At 37.4% G+C, this 19,677-nt stretch overlaps 1 protein-coding gene across 3 annotated transcripts in view; it reads left to right on the top strand.

Moving 5' to 3' along the window:
- The window catches only part of PDXDC1 (pyridoxal dependent decarboxylase domain containing 1), a 56,838-nt gene that overhangs the window by 22,649 nt on the left and 14,512 nt on the right, over positions 1-19,677 (top strand). For all 3 annotated transcript variants that reach the window (XM_072610173.1, XM_072610164.1, XM_072610154.1), the window contains exons 2-12: positions 954-1,027; positions 1,493-1,558; positions 7,047-7,127; positions 7,993-8,139; positions 8,931-9,120; positions 12,217-12,285; positions 13,321-13,399; positions 16,223-16,307; positions 16,838-16,886; positions 17,062-17,163; positions 17,375-17,500. In XM_072610173.1, coding sequence (XP_072466274.1) covers positions 954-1,027; positions 1,493-1,558; positions 7,047-7,127; positions 7,993-8,139; positions 8,931-9,120; positions 12,217-12,285; positions 13,321-13,399; positions 16,223-16,307; positions 16,838-16,886; positions 17,062-17,163; positions 17,375-17,500 — 1,068 coding nt within the window. The remainder of the gene's footprint in view (positions 1-953; positions 1,028-1,492; positions 1,559-7,046; positions 7,128-7,992; positions 8,140-8,930; positions 9,121-12,216; positions 12,286-13,320; positions 13,400-16,222; positions 16,308-16,837; positions 16,887-17,061; positions 17,164-17,374; positions 17,501-19,677) is intronic.

Below are 19,677 nucleotides of genomic sequence, written 5' to 3'. Positions count from 1 at the left end.
ATGGTAGGTAGTGTATAAATCCTTGTTCCCTTTTCTTCCCCTTCATCACCTCCCAGGATTACTGCAATAGCTTCCTCACTGATTTCCCTGCTTCAAGTCCTTTTACTCTAACCTTTTCTCCAAGCAGCTATCACATTGCTTTTCCTAAAGAGCAGATCTGGAAATGTAACCCCTGATCCACCAAGCTCCAGTGGGCACAAATATTCAGGAGAAAATGGATGACAGTATCAAAAACTGCTGAGACATTAAATAGTATGAAAGCCAAGGCCATTAAGAACATCAGTAACTTTAAGAGAGCAGCTTTAATCAGCTGGTGGATTTGGAAAACAGATTGTTATGGGTTAAGATATAAGAACAAGGTACAGAAGTAGAATTTCTAAGTTGTGAGAAAAGAATTATAGGACTTGAGGGCATGGAAGGGGCATGTGAAATGGAGTTTTTGTTTTGTTTTGTTTTAAAAGGATGACTACAGTTTATTGTAGGGAATAGGAGGCCTCCAGGAGCAAAATTCTTCTTCATGGTCAAGTCAGTGTCAGCTTTGTGGAGTTTCAGTTAGAGAGAGAATAGTGTTGGATGCAGGAAGATCAATTAAGAGTCTATTGGCAAACATATTCTATAGCTTATCAGTGACTATCACCCTATCCTTGACCCCAGATCACTAGATTTTTAAAAAGTGTTTATTAGTGTCTTATAAGGATGTTGATTGCAGGATTTGAAAGAATGCAACATTTATGTTTTGTTTGATAATTAAAAAGTAATATCTATAAAGTAGTTGTCTTAATAGGGACTTTGAAAAATAGCCCTTGTATTAGGTAAAAACATCTTTTTATGACTTGCAATACTATATCTATAGCTGTTTCCTAAAGTATTTCTTTGACTTTAATTTACTGATTGAAATATATTTCTAGAAGCGTGGTGGTTATTTACATGCAGTTTATCTTTTTATATAATAGATGGTTGACCCTACACTAGCTGAAATGGGAAAAAATCTTAATGAAGCAATGAAGATGCTAGAGGACAATCAGAGGTAGGCACCTAGAACTATGCTAAGCCTTGGAAATCTGTGAAACTGGTGATACTAGTGTCCTCTCTTAGGCCTCTAATGGTATTAGGCCATATGCCTTTTGTAATAGGTAAAAGATGCTATAATTAAAGGATTTAGAACATATGTAATTTTGGTTATAAATCCAGTTGTATTTCTATCTTTTAAAAATTTCATTTCCTCAGCATCTTTATTTGAATCTATAAACTCTTCTTCCTCTGTATTCAGTTTTTGTGTGAAACCAGCAAAAACCACCATCCTATTAACTAAGCAAAATATCTTAATATGCTTTCTTTTTTAAAAAAAAAAAGTGGAGAAAGGTAGGGCAAAATGTGTGATTTCTTCAAAGTTAGATTTGCTTTAGTAATCTGAATAGAATTCTCATAATACATGTGCCACTTGTTTGCATAATTAAATGTTAACAGAAAGTAAATTTTTTTTTTTAATTAGAAAAGCAGAGGAAGAGAATGAGAAGAAGTATGCGCCAAGAGATATTCCAGGACCACTCCAGGGCAGGTAGGTAGCAGTGTAGGTAGTTTCTGTTGTGTTTAGTAAGCTTTTTGAAAAAATCAAAATGTTCAGATCAATGATGTACTGTTTTGTACTTAAGAGTCTAAAGTGAGTTTGAATCAAGTTGTGCTCTTGTCTTGACACTGAAGTAGTAATCCTGATCCTTGTAGGATCGAATCCCTTCTTACCTACAATGAACCATACACATCCTATAAAATAAAAACCCAATCTACTTCATCTGACCCTGCCATCTTCTCAAGTCCTTATCCTATAGCTCTTCTCCTTTTTCATAGGAAGCTCTTAGAAATTCCACTTAAGTGCCTTCTCCTGATTTCTCAACCCTTAAAAATTTGTCTTCCAACTCTCTTCCAGTTGAGTAAAACTGTTCTTTTAAAGGTTACCAGTGCTTTTAACTGCTATCTCTGTGGCTTTGATTCTCTGTAGTTTTTGATGCTGTCAACCATTTCCTCTTCCTTAATACTTTTTCTTCCCTTAGCTTTCATTATCCTGATAATTTTGGTTCTACTTCCTCTTAACTGAAAACTTTGCATCATCCCTCCTCTTCAGACATCATTTAGATGCTATTACCACTCTCTGCTCCCCGACCCTTGTCTCACATGAAGAGGTGGCTCTTCTCTTTACCAAGGCAAACCCCTCTACCTGTACATGCTATCCTGTTCCATCCCCACTTTCTCCAGTGAATTGTTGCCCTCTGTCATTCCCACTTTCTCACTAATCTTCCATATCTCCCAGTTGGCTGATGGCTTCCCTGCTACCTCCCAACATCCCCATGTTTACCCCAGCACTCTGACTTGATCCGTCAATTCCTGCTGGTTATCATTCTGTGTCTCTTTGTGGCTAAACTCCTTGATAAGGCCATCTGTAATTGATGACTGCTTCTTTACTCTCGCTTTCTTTTTAACTTCTTTAGACTAGCTTTCAACCTCATCATCCAACTGAAATTGCTTTCTCTATAGTTATCAGTGATCTCTTAGTTGCCAGATCTAATGGCTTCTCATTGGTCCTCATCCTTTGGGACCTCAGCCTTTGACATTGTCAATCACTCTCTTCTCCTTGATGCTTTTTTTCTCAGGATTCTGTGATACTTGTCTATCCTGGTTCTCCTCCTACATTTCTAACCTTCTCTTTCTTCTCTGTATCCATGTTCCACACTAACTCTGGTCATGCCCCAAGCTTCTGTCCTGTACCTTCTTCTCTTCTCCTTCTGTGCTATTTTGTGTGGTCTTCTCTTTTCCCTCTATATAGTTTTGCTTGGTAGTCTCATCGGCTTCCATACATTTAATTATCATCACTATATTAATGATTCTCAGATCTGTTTATCCAGTCCTAACCTCTCTCTTGACCTCCCATCTCAGAACTTCAGCTGCCTAATGGACATCTCAAAACTACATGTCCCATAAACATCTTAAACTCAAATTGTCCAAAAACTGTACTTCTTATCTTTACCCTCATACCTTTCCCTCTTCCTGATTTCCCTGTTACTGGCAAGGGTACCACCATCTTCCCAGTCACCCAGGTTTGCCTCCTGGGTATCATCTTTGATTCCTCCTCACCCTACTCCCCCATATTCAGTTTGTTGATCTTGCCTTCAGAACATCTCTAACATATACCCCCTTCTGTCAGACTCTGCTGCCAACCTGGTGCAGGGCTCTCATCACTTCACATCTGGACTCTTGTAGTAGCCTGTCTCATCTATATCCCCACTCTAGGTCATCCTCCACTCAGCTGTCAGTGGTCTTCCAAAGGCTTAGATCTGACCATCTCTCACCCCCTTCTCCCCATTCAGTAAACTCCATTGGGTCCCTTATACTTGCAAGATCAATTATAAAATCTTCTGTTTGACTTTTGAAGTCCTTTATAACCCGTCCTTCTCCTACCTTTAGATCTTCTTACCCCTTCTTCCCCTTCACATACTCTGCTGTCTAATGACTTTGGCTTTGCTGTTCTTGCATGCAGCATTCCATCTCTTGAGTGTTTTCACTTGCTATCTTTCATGTCTGAAATATTCTCTTCTCATCTCCTTCTGGCTTCCTTCCCACCTTCTTAAGAAGCCTTTCCCAGGCCCCCTTAGTGCCAGGGCCTTCCCTCTGAAGCTGCCTCCAGGTCTGTGTCTTGTTTGGTATAGTGGTTTGCCTGTTGTCTCCTCCATTAGACTGTGAGCTCCTTGGAAGCAAGAACTGCCTGGCCTTTCTTGGTGTCCCCCGTGTTTAACATACTGCTTGGGACACAGTGGATGCTTAGTAAATGCTATTGACTTATTGATTTCATCGGATTCGGGTTTGAGAGCTGGTGGGAACCTTGGGCCATATAATATATCCCTAATAAAATCCCTTAATTATACAGATGATGAAAGTTACATGGTTTATCCAGGATTTATGCAGGAAGTAGGGATCACAGACAGGACTTCTGTCCATGTGCTTTGACTCCATGGCCAGTATACTCTTGACTGTAGTATGCTGTCTGCTACTAGTCTGATCACACCTCATTTTCCTTTGCTGGATTATCACCAGTCTCTTATCCTTTAAACTTAGGTGTTCCCCAGTTCTCTGTCCTAAATTTTACTCTTTTCTCTCTATGTTCCCTTCCTTGGTTCAGTTATTAGTTATTTCTCATAGCTGTATATTCAACCCTAATTTCTCTTGAGCTCCAGTCCCACAGCAACTTAAACTCAGCATTTCTTACATTCAACTCATTATCTTTCCACTTCTTAGACCTCCACATCTTCCTCCAAATTTCTTCTTTGGAGGGCACTACCATTCTTTGAGTCATCCCTCTTAGCAACTAGTCATCATGTACTCTTTGTTCTCCCTCCTATATCTAATGATGTGTCATGTCTTGCCCATTCTACCTCTGTGGGCATTTCTGACAATCACCTCCTCACATTCCCACTACCCTATTTGAGAGTAATCATTTCTGACTTAGATTACCGTATTAACTTCCGTAATTAGGCTCTCAGTTTGCAGTCTCTCCTTTCTCTAATCCATACTCTGTACAATAGCCAGAATAATCTTTCTAAGGGAAAGGTCAGATTGTGTTACTCAGAGGTTTCTCATTATTTTTATGATAAGCTGAAACTTATCAAAGCTGGTTTTTACAAACCCTCATAATCTGTCTCCAAGCTGTTCCTTCAGGGTTAATTTGTCTTATTCTCCATCACCCACTCAGTTCTAGTCATATTAGAGATTGGTTACCATGCCACGTCCCTCATATCTCTACTTTGGTTCAGTCTGCTCGCCTCCATCTCTTGAAATCCCCACTTTCCTTCAAGACTTAACTCCTCGGTCTGATCTCCTTGACATCCTTCCAAGGCATTAGTTTTCTTTTCCTCCTCAAATTATCTTGTGTCCTCTCCTTTGCCCTCACACCCCCAGGCCCTAAAATGTAGGTTGATCAAGGTCAGAGGCCATTTTTTTAAATTTTCTATCCTCCATCACCTAGCACATTGCCTTGCACATGATAAGTACATAATAATTTTTTTATTGAATTGAATGAAAAGCCAATACGTCAAAAATCAAGTATATTAAATGGACTTTTGAAATGAAGTAGCCATTATTTACTTTGACTGAGATGTATATATTTACTTTATTGACTGGAAGGAAAGTTATTTTGAAAGATTTTTTGGAGAATATGCTTTTCCCCCTTGAAATATAGCTAATGAAATTTCTGCATTCATTTTGTTGGTAGAATAAAGTCTGTATCCAAAATAAGCATATTTGAGTTTTGATGCTTAAGCTAGGAAAATAAAAACCAGTAAAGTAAATGACCCACATAATGCAATTGCTTCTGTTACACAAACTTTTTACCTATAATAATTATAATAATAGCTAATATAGCACTCTTACTATGTGCCAGGCACTATGCTAAGCACTTTACAATTACCTCATTTGGTCCTCAACAATTCTGGGAGAGGTAGGTGCTCTTATTACCCCCATTTTATAGACAAAGAAACTGAGATATAAACAGAGGTCAAGTTATTTGCCTAGGTTCACATAACTAGTACGTGTCTGAGGCTGGTTTTGAACTCAGGTCTTCTTGACTCCAGGCCTACATTCTATCCACAGTGTCACCTAGCTGCTCTTAAAAACCTTTACCAAAAAGCAGATTGTTAAAATAGCTACCTGGCTTGCTGGTGAGAAAAGCTTTGTTTTCCCAAGTGTTTTATAAATCTGTTTTAAGAGCAAGCCCCTCCTGCCCCAAGATGGTTTGTTTGTGTTAAACCTAACTTTGTTTTTCTTTTATAACTAAGAATCTGCTAATGAGAAGGTAAATAGTACAACTCCCTTAAAGAGTACTTATCCTCCAAATATAAATAAACGTAAGATACAATGGAAGGGGATGAAATATATATATAGTATGTACTATATACTATATAGCATGTTACATAGTGCATATATGTCTGCATATATGCTTGCACATATATATGTATATGTATATATACACATGTGCAAGTTAAGCTAACAAATTTAATTATCTATGAAACAAACCAAGTAGTAGTAGCAACTTTGATGTTTTCTTTCCTGTATCAAACTCAGTACAAGACAGGTTGGTTAAAAGCAACTCAGGAAACAACTCTAAAGGCCTCCTCTACTCTAGACTCCTTATTACTGGAGGGAAAAAAGGGGTTGGAAGTTTGTATGGATCTGACTCCTGGAGAAGATATTGATAAGAGTTTTGAAAAGAGTCTGGTGCTCTGACTGAAGCAAGCTGACATCTATGGAAGCACCTGTCAACAAGTGGTGCTTGCTAGTCAGCCATTAGCTTCTGTGTCCCATGGAGGAGATATTTGGAAAGTTTATTGAAAGAAACTTTTAATTGCCCTATTTTATCATCATAATTGAGAAATCATGTATTTTTATTTATTGTACATTTTCAAGCATCCCTGCTGGCACTGTTCTCTAAAGTCTTTACCTTGTGATGACTGTAATTATACATCCGCAGCTGGAGCAGAAGCCATTTATCAGTACTCCAGGTAGATCTTCAAGTTCCACAGCTGAAATGAGGAGAACAGAAAGGTTCCTCTCTGGGAGATGAAAGATAGCTATGACCTAAATGGGAATGAGACTTCATATAGAAGGGCTAGTTGGTTCTACTGTGTGTTTTGGAGCAAAATTTTATTCATTAATATTTATAGCATACTAGTCTACAAAATTATATAATATAGATTCTGTCCTTTACTATAGTGTCCTGCTGAATAGAGTACATCTGTACTTGATTCAGTAAAATGCTGGCGAGTGTTTTTTTTAATGATTCAAAATACTACTTAGCCAAGAAATTACCTGATTTTAGTTAACTAACTTCCAGAGTCAATTCCCTTTTTGATTTTTAAAAATGTGTACTGTGTTTAAACAAAATAGATTATTTTGCAGCCACACTATTAAAAATATTATTACACTAATTTTGGGAGGCTTAGGGGCAAGGGAGAGGAGGGAAGAGATTTTTTTTTTCCAGTCATCTTCTTTGTCATTTTCCCTAGTGGGCAAGATATGGTGAGCATTCTCCAGTTGGTTCAGAACCTCATGCATGGAGATGACGATGAGGAGCCCCAGTGTGCGCGGTAATGATTAACTAGTATATTTACTGTTTTCTTAACTTCAGCAATTATTGGATTTTGGGGTGTTCTGAAAGTTATAAGTTATTTCATTTCTTGAAGTCCATCTTATTTGAAAATCCCCTTTTTCTTTTCAAAATGACATTTACATTTAGATAGTTTAGCTGTAGTTTTTGTAAATAGTTAAGACATCATTCTAAAAGCTAATTGTAAAATTTGATAATTTTCATAATTTGATATCTTAGACTGGTGAATTGGATTCACAACACAGCTGATATTTTAATTTTGATTGCTGCTGGTGAATTGACCAAGTGTCCATCTGCATTGACTGTGATACATTTTTGTTTTTAATGAAGAGTTATAATTTTCCTCTCCTTATTAATTATTTAATTATGAAATGATTGTAAATTTTGATATAGTTACTTGCAACAGGAAATTCAGGGTTTTTCATTTGATTTCAGAGAATTTTGTTGTCAAACAATCCACAGTTTTGGTTAGGCCAGTATTTTCAATTTTTAAATTGAAAACAAACTCTATTCTGCAGTTCCATGTATATGTAATAAGAATTTAATAAGTACTCAATGAATGACTAAAATGTTTTGATTACAAATAAGATTATTTTGATAATGTACTTGGTAAAAAAAAAAGATATAAAATGCAATACTGATTGGACAGCACCATTTTTCAGTGTTCTCCAAAGCTCTTTTCCACATTATATCTACATCCCATCATATACTGCTTAGTTTCTGACTTCTTTGCCCTGTCTTGCATGAGACAGATTTAACCTGGTACAGAAGCGTTCTTGGAGAATTGTGTGGCAGAGTTGGGATCCTAATAAATGTGTTTCAGTTTCCTATTTCTTATTTAATAGACTCCAAAATGTTGGAGAACAAGGCCATATGGCTTTGTTGGGACACAGTCTGGCAGCATATATTTCAGTACTGGATAAAGAGAAACTGAGAAAACTTACAACTAGAATACTTTCCGATACCACGTTGTGGCTTTGCAGACTCTTCAGGTAAGGACATTCCCGCCTGTCTGTTAAGCTGTCTGTAGATTGGTGCGTTTGAAAAGAAATAATCATCATCATCTAGATCCTAACTCTTCTTAAACTTATCCAGTTTTACTTTAAAAATAAGCATAGAATCTTGTGAAATTAAACTTGTTTTACTCTGAGGTGATGATTTTGATAAGGAATTTACAGTTGCTATAGGAAGGAGTCATATGGCCAGTTGAAATGGAGTAGTTTAGTAATTTATGATTTGTCCTGGGAAAATGTCATCTTGAGTAGTCATTACCATACTTTTTTTTTTAACTTGGAGAATCTTGGTTCTAAATAGCACCTCTTACCATTTTGTGAAATAGTGCTTCCTTTCTTGGGAAGGTTGAAAAAGAGAGGCTTAGGAAAGATTCAACCTGACAAAGAAAGCAGCCAGTACATTTGATGGTTTCATACTTCTTGAGGTGTCCTATTAGTGAAACTATCTGGTTTGTATATAGGAGAGCTACGGTTCAGTTATCCGGACCTCTCACCTTACTATAGAATAATGCAGGCCTGCCAAAGGATTTCAGGTGGCCCCTGAAAAATGTAGATCTGCACACCATCAGCTGCAGGCTGCTTTGGTGGGCTGCAGGTGGCCCTGGGCCATGTCTTCTGAAGGCCTAGAATAAGGGGTGGGAGGTGGGGCATCATTCTCCTCAAATTTGTATGTACCCATTTGGTGCAGAGATTTCTGTTACTGTAACATTAAGGGGAAATTGCTGAACTAAGATAAAAGGTGAGAAATACCTGGGATCGTTTTCTTACAGGTATGAAAATGGCTCTGCCTATTACCATGAAGATGACCGTGAGGGCCTCTTAAAGGTCTGTAGGCTTGTTATTCATACGCGCTATGAAGACTACACAGTGGAAGGATTCAATGTGTTATTTAATAGACAGCCTGTTATATATATTAGTGCTGCATGTAGGCCTGGCCTGGGCCAATTCCTTTGTAATCAGGTAAGATGGATTAAGATTGAAATTTTAGGTGGATGCAAATATTATTTTCTGTGCTGGAGCTTGCTAAAATTGCCCTGAGTATAGTTTTGGTTCATTTGGGAGAGACTGGCTTAGTTTCAGGTTTCATAAAGAAAATTTACTTCAACAAACAAACCTCACAGAGTTGCATAGTAGATAAAGTGTGGGAAAAAATAATAAACTTTAAAATGCTATATAAATATGAGGTGTTACTAGTAGTGCTGTTATTTTAATGATGACTGCTTCTCCTGCTACTTCTTTATGACACATACTGAGATTTATATAAGCTATGACCCCATCTTCATAGAATTTAGTTTAGTAAGGGAATCTGACAGAAACACAGGCTATTACTCGATCATCCATATTATAGTTAATACATATGAAATGGAAGCAGAGGGTCACATGAGGTCCAAGATGAGAAGAAGCCTTTCCAGGTAAGGAGCTTAAAGAAGGTAATTCCTCATAGAGGAGATAGGATTTGAGTTAGGCTTTAAAGTATAGGGGAGGTTGGAAGTAAGACATTGCAGGCATAGGAAATACTTGACAAAGCTATGGAAAGTTTAAGGTTTGTAAAGTGAATTGTCAAATTGGTTTGATCAGAAGGAAGAATATGAAAAAAATACAGAAAAGTAGGGTTGCACTAGATTGCAGAAGATCTCAAATGTCAGGTGGAGTAGTTCAGTCATGTGATATTGCAGAATTTTGAGCAGAGGACCAATGTGACTAGATGTATACGTAATGAATATGTCTGGCATTGGTATAGAGCGTGGACTGGAAAGAAAGAGGCTAGAGGAGGAAAGACCTGTTAGAAAGCCATTTATTCCAGGCAGGAATAACAAGGGCCTATAAGAAGGTGGTGACAGTGTGAATGGAGAGGAGCCGACAAATGTGAAATTTGTTTTGGAGGTAGAATCAACAGGCCTTGGCAACGGATTGAATATTAGAGGAGAGGAAGAGAGAAGAGATAAAATCAACATGGTAAATCGTGGTTCTATCACTGATAGAAGTAAGAAGGAAGAAGGTGTTGGAAAAGATAAGTTCATTTTATCACATTTTGAGCTTGAGGTACTGGTGGAACATTGAGGTGACTTGTAAACATTTGGGGATATAAGAGGGGAGATCTAGAGAAATAGTAAGTCTGGTGGTAAAGATTTATGAGAGTTACGTACATAGAAGTGATAGTTGAAGCAGTGAGAGGGAGGGATTAAGATTGCATAGAACGAGTGTAGAGAGAAAAAAGAAAAGGGCCTTGAAACTCCAATTTATTGGATTTGGAAGAAGAACCAGAGAAGGAGTCATTAAAGGTATAGGAAGGGAAACTGGATTGGGAATGGTCAGGGGAAGATGAGAGGTGAAGGAGAGCCACTGAACGTAACAAATGAAGAAGTCATTGGTTAATTTTTTGTAGATAGGCTGCTTTCTTTTTTTAATGTCAGTTTATTGGTGCCTTTCTGGATGTAGGTCTCCCCTCCAAATCCCAATTTTGACTGTGTCTTGTTTATTGTTTTCCTTGCCATTTGTGTAGCGTATTTTTCTAAGAAGTTTTACTTTGGAGGAAAGGAGAGAGGTAGGATAGTAACTGAGTAAGGCAGAAGGGTTAAGGGAAGAATGTCTTTTAGGATTACAGAAGACTGACCATATTTATAAGCAAATGGGGATGAGCCATCAGAGAATGGTGGAGTTAAGATTGATGATTGTGAGGGGAAAGCTGGAGCCAGGTTCTGAAGAGCCACGAGGAGGTAGGATCAAGTACATCAGTAGAAGGATTAACTTCAAAATAGACTAGGGAAACTTCTTCCTGTGAGATATGAGGAAAGGAGAAGTGAATGACGATGATAATGAAACGTTGTGAGCAATGAAGGGATATCACGTTAGATGTCCTCATTCCTCTCAGTGAAGGAAAAGGACAAGTTATCAGCTTGAAGTGTGAGGAAGGAACAGTAGGCAGTGAAATAGGAGGGGCTGTCAAGCACTGTTGAATACCTAGATGAAGTTGAGTGTCATCTTTATTCCAAGTAAATCAACTTGATTTTTGTGATGTCTGTTCAGTGAAGGTTAACAAATAGCAGAGAATGAGATGGTGGCAGTTACAGTTATGATGAAGATTACTAGGCAGGGAACAGCAGAAGGTTGAGAGTGGAGCCAGGCTTTTTAGAGATGTTGCAGACTGTATGTAGATGGAGTCTAGGCTGGTTATGGTGCAACGTATGTCATCTTGTTGGAGATGGCCTGGAATGTAGAACAGACATCCTACCAGAGGTCATGATGAGAACAAAGGGCAAGTTCAGTGTGAGAAAGGTGGAAGACAGAAGTTGTAGTATGATGATAAAAATTTTAGTTTGCTGTCTTCAAGGCAGACTGTTTACAAGAGATAGTGAGGTCTAAAGCGTAACCATTCCTCTGCATGACTAAAGGGAGTTTTCAGAAGGAGGATCATAGATACAAAGTTAGATAATTGTACGGTCAGAATATTAAAGGAGAAATCAAAGTTAGTATTGACTCTTTTGAGAATGCTGATATAGGGTACTTGATAGAAAGGAATGCTAGCTGCCCCATCCAAGGAAGTTGATAGTAACCGGGAGGTTGGTAGATAATAGCAACAGGTCTCTCTGTTAATCTAAATCCATATTTGTTGCTGCTTCTTTGAATACAGTGACACATTGGAGGCTGTTGACTTGGTATTGATTCACTAGTGATGCTCAGGAGACGTGGGAAGAACCAAAAATTATCCCAAGAAAAATTGTTCAGGGATAATTATTTTCTTTGTGAAACTTTTCATTACATTCTCTAAATAATCAGACAGCTCTTTAAAAGTTCTTTGATCCTTTTTAAGTTAGGTTATCTTAGATTCCTGGACTGAGAGCCTGTACCTTCTTAATCTCTCTGAGGTGTTTTTCTCTCTTTTTTTCTTGGCACAAAGGGAAAGAATTGTTTAGGGCTCCTCATGAGTGTAAAATTTTTCAAATGAGAATTGTGACTTTTCTTAGATCGCTGTGTACTCTATTTGATGGTCTCTTGAAGTTATAACAGGGACATTTCTGATTCAGAATTGCTTAACTAAAAGTTTTATCCCTGCAGCTTGGCTTACCTTTATCCTGTTTGTGTCGGGTACCCTGCAATACTATGTTTGGATCCCAACATCAGATGGTAAGTTAATTTGGAAGAATAGTAATGAATCTTCTTTTGAAAATATTGGTCTACATAATAGTTTTTTCACTAGGTTTTCATACTTTTTTTGGCTTATAGGCTGATTTTTAAAAATATATTAATCTCTTCATTCAAACCTGAAAAACTTGGCATCTGGATAGCTAAGGCTTCCTTCTCTGCACCTGTATGTTCATGAATTTGTTACGAGTTAGCATAGGAACACATGATTTTAAGAAATTCTAACTTTTTCTTTTTAATCACTAAGATTACTATTTTACTGGAACGTGGGAGACCAAATTGGTTATGGGCATTTCCTCCAAAAAGTCTGTGCTGTTTTAAAAAAAAAAAAGTTGTCCAACTCTTATTAATACAGTGACTAACACTATTTGAAGGAACTAATAATGACACATGCTGTCCACCTTCCAACACTGAGGCAGCAAATGCTGGATATAGAATGAGACAGATTTTTGGACATGGTGATTGTGGGAATTTATTTTGCTTGACTATTCATATTTGTTAAAATGGCTTTGTTTTTCTTTTTTTGCATGGGTGGAGGTTAGGAGGAGATGGGACAGAAATAAATACTTGAAATAATTTTTAAAATATTAAGATTATGATGAAAAAGTTGTTAGATGTGATCTTAGAAATGTATTGTTTCTTAGAAGTGAATTCTGTAACTCTAGACATTAGCTAGCCACTTTGTTAGACCAGATTTTTTAAAGGCTATGAGTGAGTAATCCTAGAGAAATTATTCTGACCGTACTCCTTGGAAAATTATTCCCTTGTAGCTCTGTTTTATATTTATCTATCATCTAGTATTTCTCCATTATTCACTGTCTCCCAGAAGAAAACAAAAAATTATTTCTATGTTAATTCTCTGATTTTCAGAAAAATATGGTAATCTTTTGGAGAAAGCATTAAGAATTTACCCATAGTATCAGTTTTAAGAATGCTGTCATTTTTAGTCTGTAGTTTTCTACAGACTTTCCTGTTTTCTGCCTCATTTTTGGTTCGGATTTTTTTTTTTTGTGACAGGATGTTGCTTTATTGGACAGATTGATTAAAGATGATATGGAGAGTGAAAAACTGCCCCTGTTGCTTGTTGCAAATGCTGGTAGGTATTTTGAACTCAGAGGCTTCCATTTTGGGTATATGAATAAATAAATGTTGTCAATTTGCAGGTATTAAATTATAGTAGCTAGTATTAATATAGTGTTTTAAGGTTTGCAAAGAAGTTTAAAAATATTACTTAATTTTACCTTCACAGTGACCCTGAAATGTAGCTGCTATTATTATCCCCATTTAGAGACAAGGAAACTGGGGCAAATAGAGGTTAAGTGACTTGCCCAGGGCCACACAGCAAGGATTGAGGCTGGATTTGAATTTAGATCTTCCTTACTCCACTAATGCTCTATCCACTACATGACCTGGCTATCTTGAAAAACATGATATATTGTGTATATGATGAGTCTTATCTACATTAGGATTTCAATGAGAAAAACAATATTTAGGTTAGATTACTTGGACATATTTGTTAAAGCATTTGGGGGAATAACGTAATTCTCCTAAATTTGGACGCCAAATTTAGAGAGATTCACAGAAAAATAAGATAGTCTGTACTCACAAGGATTTAGACTTCCATTAGAAATGTGTGCAAATTAAAGCATAACAAGTACAGTAGAGATACAAAGTACTTCTAAAGTTCAGAGGACCAAGAGATTACTTACATACTGCAATTATCAATACATGCTTTGTGGAGGAGTGGCATTTCCACTTTGACACTGAAGGATGGTTATTCAGCAAGCAGAAGTTGATTTGTTGAAGACAAGGAGTCCGCTCAATACACAGCCAATTCTCACTTAACCTAGGTGGACTGTTTCCCCTCACTGATCTCTGCATGGCCTCTTTGGAGGGGCTTCTATGCATCTTGGAGCTCCCTTGGTTTCAATGCCTGGAGCACATGGGACTACACTTATTATTCTCTCCCACTCGCACCTCCCACCTCCACCCACTGGGAGCCAGATCTGGTGCTGTAGTCTTGCTGCTCAAACCCCTCCCCGGCCCCCCATCAAAGTCACATAAAGCCAGAATTGTCTATATGAGGAAATTTAAGGAAAGGCACCAAGGTGAGATCGATTTGAGAACCCGTAAACAGTCTAGTTTGACTGGAACATAGAGTACATGAAGGGATAGCGTGAGAGAGAGAGCTGTAGTAACAAATTAGAGTCCAATTTTGGAGGGCCTTGAGTGCCAGGCTGAGAAATTTAGGAAGATTACCCTGAAGTCATGTATGGTAGGATGGATTGGCAGGATAGGGTTTGTAATAGAATAGTCAGAATCTTGGGATCATAAATCAAAGCTGAAATGAACTTTAGAGGTTCTCTAGTTCACCCCCTCATTTTGCAGATGAGGAAACTGAAGCCCAGAGAGGCCTGTGTGGCCTTAGGCTTTGTGGGTAGTCATAATATTTAGAGTTGGAAGGTCATCCTCTGACCCTGAAACCACTGGTCTTTCTCATACCATGATGACCTGAAGCAGTGGCATATTTTTAAAGGAAGTAATGAATTTAAGAGAGATTGTGGAAATAGAGAAGCTAGAACTGATCGAATGATGGGCTATGAAGGGAGAAGGAAGAGTCAAATACAATTCTATGTTGAGCCTAAATGACTGGAATGGTGGTCTGATGAACCGAGGAAGGGAGATTAGAGAGGAGATACAGGTTTTGGGAGAAAGATCATATGCTTGGTTTTGCCTTAGGACATCCAGATGGAGATATTCAAGAGACATTTGGAAAAAAGGTCCTGTAGCTCCAGACAGTAGTACATCGATCGTATAGAAATCATAGTTCAAAAATTTTCTCCATTGACTTTGGCTCATTTCTCCATATTGTCTTCATTGATAATCTCAGCTGCTCCCACAGCACAGCCTCGTAAATCTGAATTCTAGCCCTGGATAGAGGAGGTGGCAGGAGCTGTTAGAGTGGGCGAGATTGTCACCGGAGATAGTCTGGAGAAGGGAACCAAGGGCAGTACAGGGTTTTGTATCATTTGTGAAGAAAGAGATTGATAAATATTCAAGAAAAATTGTAGTGGGAATGTTTACTAAACATTCTAACTAAACATTTTGTGCTCTTAGATAATTAACATATCTAAGAAAACAAATCCTTTAGACAAACCATTGTATTTCTAATGGTTTCTTATCTATTTATTCCAAGTACTTGCTATTTATTCTTAAGAACTTTTATTAGGTAACTTCCTCTTAAACTAATTTTAGTCTCTATATATGAGAGTAGCCAGTATTTACATAGCATTTTAAAATATACACCACACTTTATGTAGGTTGTCTATTTGAGCCCCACAACAGCCCTATAAGGTAGGTACAACAGATGTCATTCCAATTTTGCTTATATATGGAGATTAGGGCTTTCAGATAAGTTAAATGATTTGCCCATAGTTATTTATACATGGAAGTGTCAGAAACAGAATTCAAATCGAGATATTATTGACTCTAAGTCCAACACTGGATTCACTAGAAAGCGTGCATTTCTTTTAAAATGTTCTAGAATGTATTCTTCACAAATTGCATAAATGTTGTCCTTCACCACAGTAAGTATTAGTGGTAGCTCTTAATGTTACAGTAGACTTGACAGTCTCATGATTTTTTTTGTTGTGTAAACATGACTTCAGCTAGTGAAGTATTAGTCTTTCTGGGGAAAAAAATTGGTTTTTGAAGTTTATATAAAATACATGCTTTATATAACTTGAAATATATAACTGTTTTGTGTTAAACTTGGACTAGCATTGTTAATTTTTATTGAAGCAATTTGAAGAAATAAGAGGATGGGATTGGTTATTAGCAAGTAGTTATTATTCCTGATTATTATTTATTAAAGACAAAAAATGAGAATCTTGACAGTGTCTTATTTCCTTCATTGTAGGTACCCCAGGAGCAGGGCACACAGACAAGCTGGGACGTTTGAAAGAACTTTGTGAGCAGCACAATGTATGGCTCCATGTGGAAGGGTAAGGAGAGTAAACTTCTTCAAATCTAGGTTAATAGTTTTCAGAAGAAAGACATCTAAAATAAAATATACCAAGGTTTTCTTTAATTTCTCTAGGCAAGAAAAGTAACTTGAAAGACTTTTTATAAAGATGTATTTCTGATTTTATCCATCATCTGAGAAGTTTTGATTAAAATTAATTTTCGAAGTTTCGTCTAAAGTGTGGATTCTTATCCTTTTTTGTGTATCATGGCAGTGTGGTGAACCTTTGGATTCTTCAGAATAATATTTTTATATGCATAAAATAAAATACATAGGAATACCAAGAAACTAGTTTTACTTAAATACAGGTATCAGAATATTAAAAAACAAAGCAAATTAATAAACCCCTGGTGAAGAGCCCTGGGTCTAAAACTTATTAGTATAAAATAAGTCACATTATGGTTAAAAGAAAAACACTTTGACAACATTATTTAAGCCAGACAATTGTACATTTATACTTTAATAAGTAAGCTATATAATTAATTGTTAAATTCTTGTTTTCTTTTTCAGTGTGAATTTAGCAACTTTGGCATTAGGCTACATCTCCTCCTCAGTACTGGTATGTTGTTTTACTAAAAGATAAAAGAACAGAAATTAGCCCTCTCAAACAGAACTTTCTCATTCCTTTGATAAAATTGGCACAGTTTGCCTCTTGGCCTTTTCTGATGGAGAAATTTTTGAATTTTAACCTTTGACTCTGGAAAAATAAGAATGAATTCTTCTTTTCTTGGTAGGCTGCAACCAAATGTGACAGTATGACTCTGACCCTGGGCCCATGGCTGGGCTTGCCAGCTGTTCCTGCAGTCACACTTTACAGGCATGAAGATCCTTCTCTGGTAGGCTTGCTCACATGGTCAGTTTTCAAAATATTATTTAGGTGCTAGAACTTTCAAGAATTAAAATCTAGGGAATTCCTGTTTATGATTTGTTTAGAAACACGAACTTGTAAAGCAGACTCTGGCTACTCTTCTGATAATTTTGTATTTTGCTGGTAATGTGTTGAGTATCATTATCGATTGTCACTAACGGTGAATTTTTTTCCTCTAGTCACTGGTTGCAGGGCTTACATCAAGTCAGCCAGTGGAGAAACTTCGAGCCTTACCTCTGTGGTTATCTTTACAGTATTTAGGACTTGATGGGATTGTGGAAAGAATCAAACATGCCTCTCAGTTGGTGAGTAGATTTCCTTAGGGTTAATAAAGTCTTCAATTCTTGTACTTAATAATAACTGCTCATATTCACCTTGCATGTTAGCGTAAAGTTCAGTCTTTCCAACAAGCCTGTGAAGTAGGGAGTGTAGATATTATTGTCTCTGTTTTACAGGTGGGAAATGAGAATCGGAGAAGTGATTGCACTTCTAGGAAGTGGGGAACTCAGAACTCCAGCCCCGCTTCTCTTACTCCAGATCCAGTGTCTTTTCACTGTGCCTTGCTGCTTACAATGAGAACAGTGTATTTCATTCAGATGTTTTCCACCCAGTAACTTAATTTGCATATAGATTTACAAGATAACCAACAAGATGGGGAGCTGCTTTTGTTCAGTTATGTCCAACTCTTTGTAAATGCGCTTGGGGTTTTCCGGGTAGAGATCCTGGAGCGGTTTGTCATTTCCTTCTCCTTTACAGATGAGAAAACTGAGGAGTTCTATCCACTGCCACCACCTAGCTGCCTGTCACAGGCCTAATTCTGTGGAAAGTCTCATAAGGAAAGCTTGAGCCATAATCCAGAAAGAAAGAAAGATAGTGGAAAAGGTGGCTCTTCCACCTGGGGCTAAGAACATCCCTGAAGCTCATAAATATATGACTTTTCTCCTTGGAGATGTCTTCCATTCCAAAGAATTTAGTTCTCACTTCTATAAAGACAGCTTTCAAATACAGATATTCAGCTCTCAATTCTCCCTTGGCCTCCAGCCCCACATTTCCAATTGGGTTCAGACCATCTCCATCTGAATGACTAGCCAGCTACTCAAGCAACATTTAACACTGAAATCATCATCCTCCCCTAATCTGCCTATCCTTCAGACTTCCCAATTTCTACTAATGGCCCCACCATTATTCTATTTACCACAGCCGGTAACCCTGGAATTTGTGACTCCTACCTTTTCTGTTTTGTCCAACCAGCTGCCAATTCCTGTACATTCTGTCATCACAATGTCATTCATAACCATCCTTCCCTTCTCCTCACTCTACCACAACTCTAGTTCAGGCTCTCATTAATTCTTCTTAGGATTACTGAACTTTGGTAACAGTCTTCTGACTTCTTGTTATCCATTCAGTCTTATCATCTCCAAGTCATCATTCATAAAACTGTCAAAATTACTTCCTATTATGCTGGTCTGATCATATCAATCTGCTCAAAAAAAAATTCAGAGCACCCCAATATCTACAAAGAAAGTTTTAACTCGTTAGCTTGGCATTTAAGGACCTCCAAAATTATCTTGCTCTTTTCACACAGATGATCTCACAGGAAATTTGCTTGATTGCTCGGTTGTTTATAAATTTTCTGAGGGCAAGAACTATGTTAGTTTTCCTTTTTGTATTCCTAGCGACCAGCAAGATGGACAACAGGCACAAAATATGTTCGTACGTTTAAATCCTCTTAACTCCTACTTAACAGTCAGTCAGAATGAGCAGGAATCCTTTTGATATTCATACCTTTCAAGCTAAATGTTGCCTTTCTGCAACTTTTTAAAATGAACACCAAGAGCATCCTTAATCTGTTTTCCTCTATTAAAAAGAGTGTTTAATATGAAGAAGGTTAGACTTAGAAAGGTTGTAATCTTGTCTCCTGGCAATTGATGCCTTGTCATGTGGAATAAGGAGTAGATTTGGTGGACCTAGAGGACAGAAGAATAGGGAGTGGAAATTAAGACGCAGATTTCAGCTCAGTGCTTGGTAAACTTGACTGCTGTTAGACCAGGAATGCTGTTATGTGCTGTTCTGGGAGACAGTGAGTTCTCTGTTACAGGTAGTCTTTGAGCAGAGGTTATACCACCATTGGAGGTATTATCTATTCTTGTTAGAGTAGAGGTTGAACTTTGTGAGTTTTATGGGTCCTTCCAATACTGAAGTTCTTGATTCCATAAGAAATTACTTCAGTTGTTGTACAGTAGGAGAACAAAACAAAAATAAAATAGTAATTTATATCATAAAAATGATTTCTTTAATCATTAATAAGAATCGATTTTAATTGTAAGAGGTACTCTGAGGAAAATACTTATACTTTTTTCTTTAGCTGAAAATTTCCTAGGAAAAATCTTGAGTTCTAAGCCCTGGTATAAGCATTTTTCTTATTTCCCCCTAGGGCAGTGGCGCTTACGTGGAACGTTACTTGGTAGTTTATAGTAGATTA

The sequence above is a fragment of the Notamacropus eugenii genome, chromosome 1 (assembly GCF_028372415.1).
Source record: "Notamacropus eugenii isolate mMacEug1 chromosome 1, mMacEug1.pri_v2, whole genome shotgun sequence".
Lineage (NCBI taxonomy): Eukaryota > Metazoa > Chordata > Mammalia > Diprotodontia > Macropodidae > Notamacropus > Notamacropus eugenii.
This window is presented reverse-complemented; position numbering and strand designations above follow the sequence as displayed.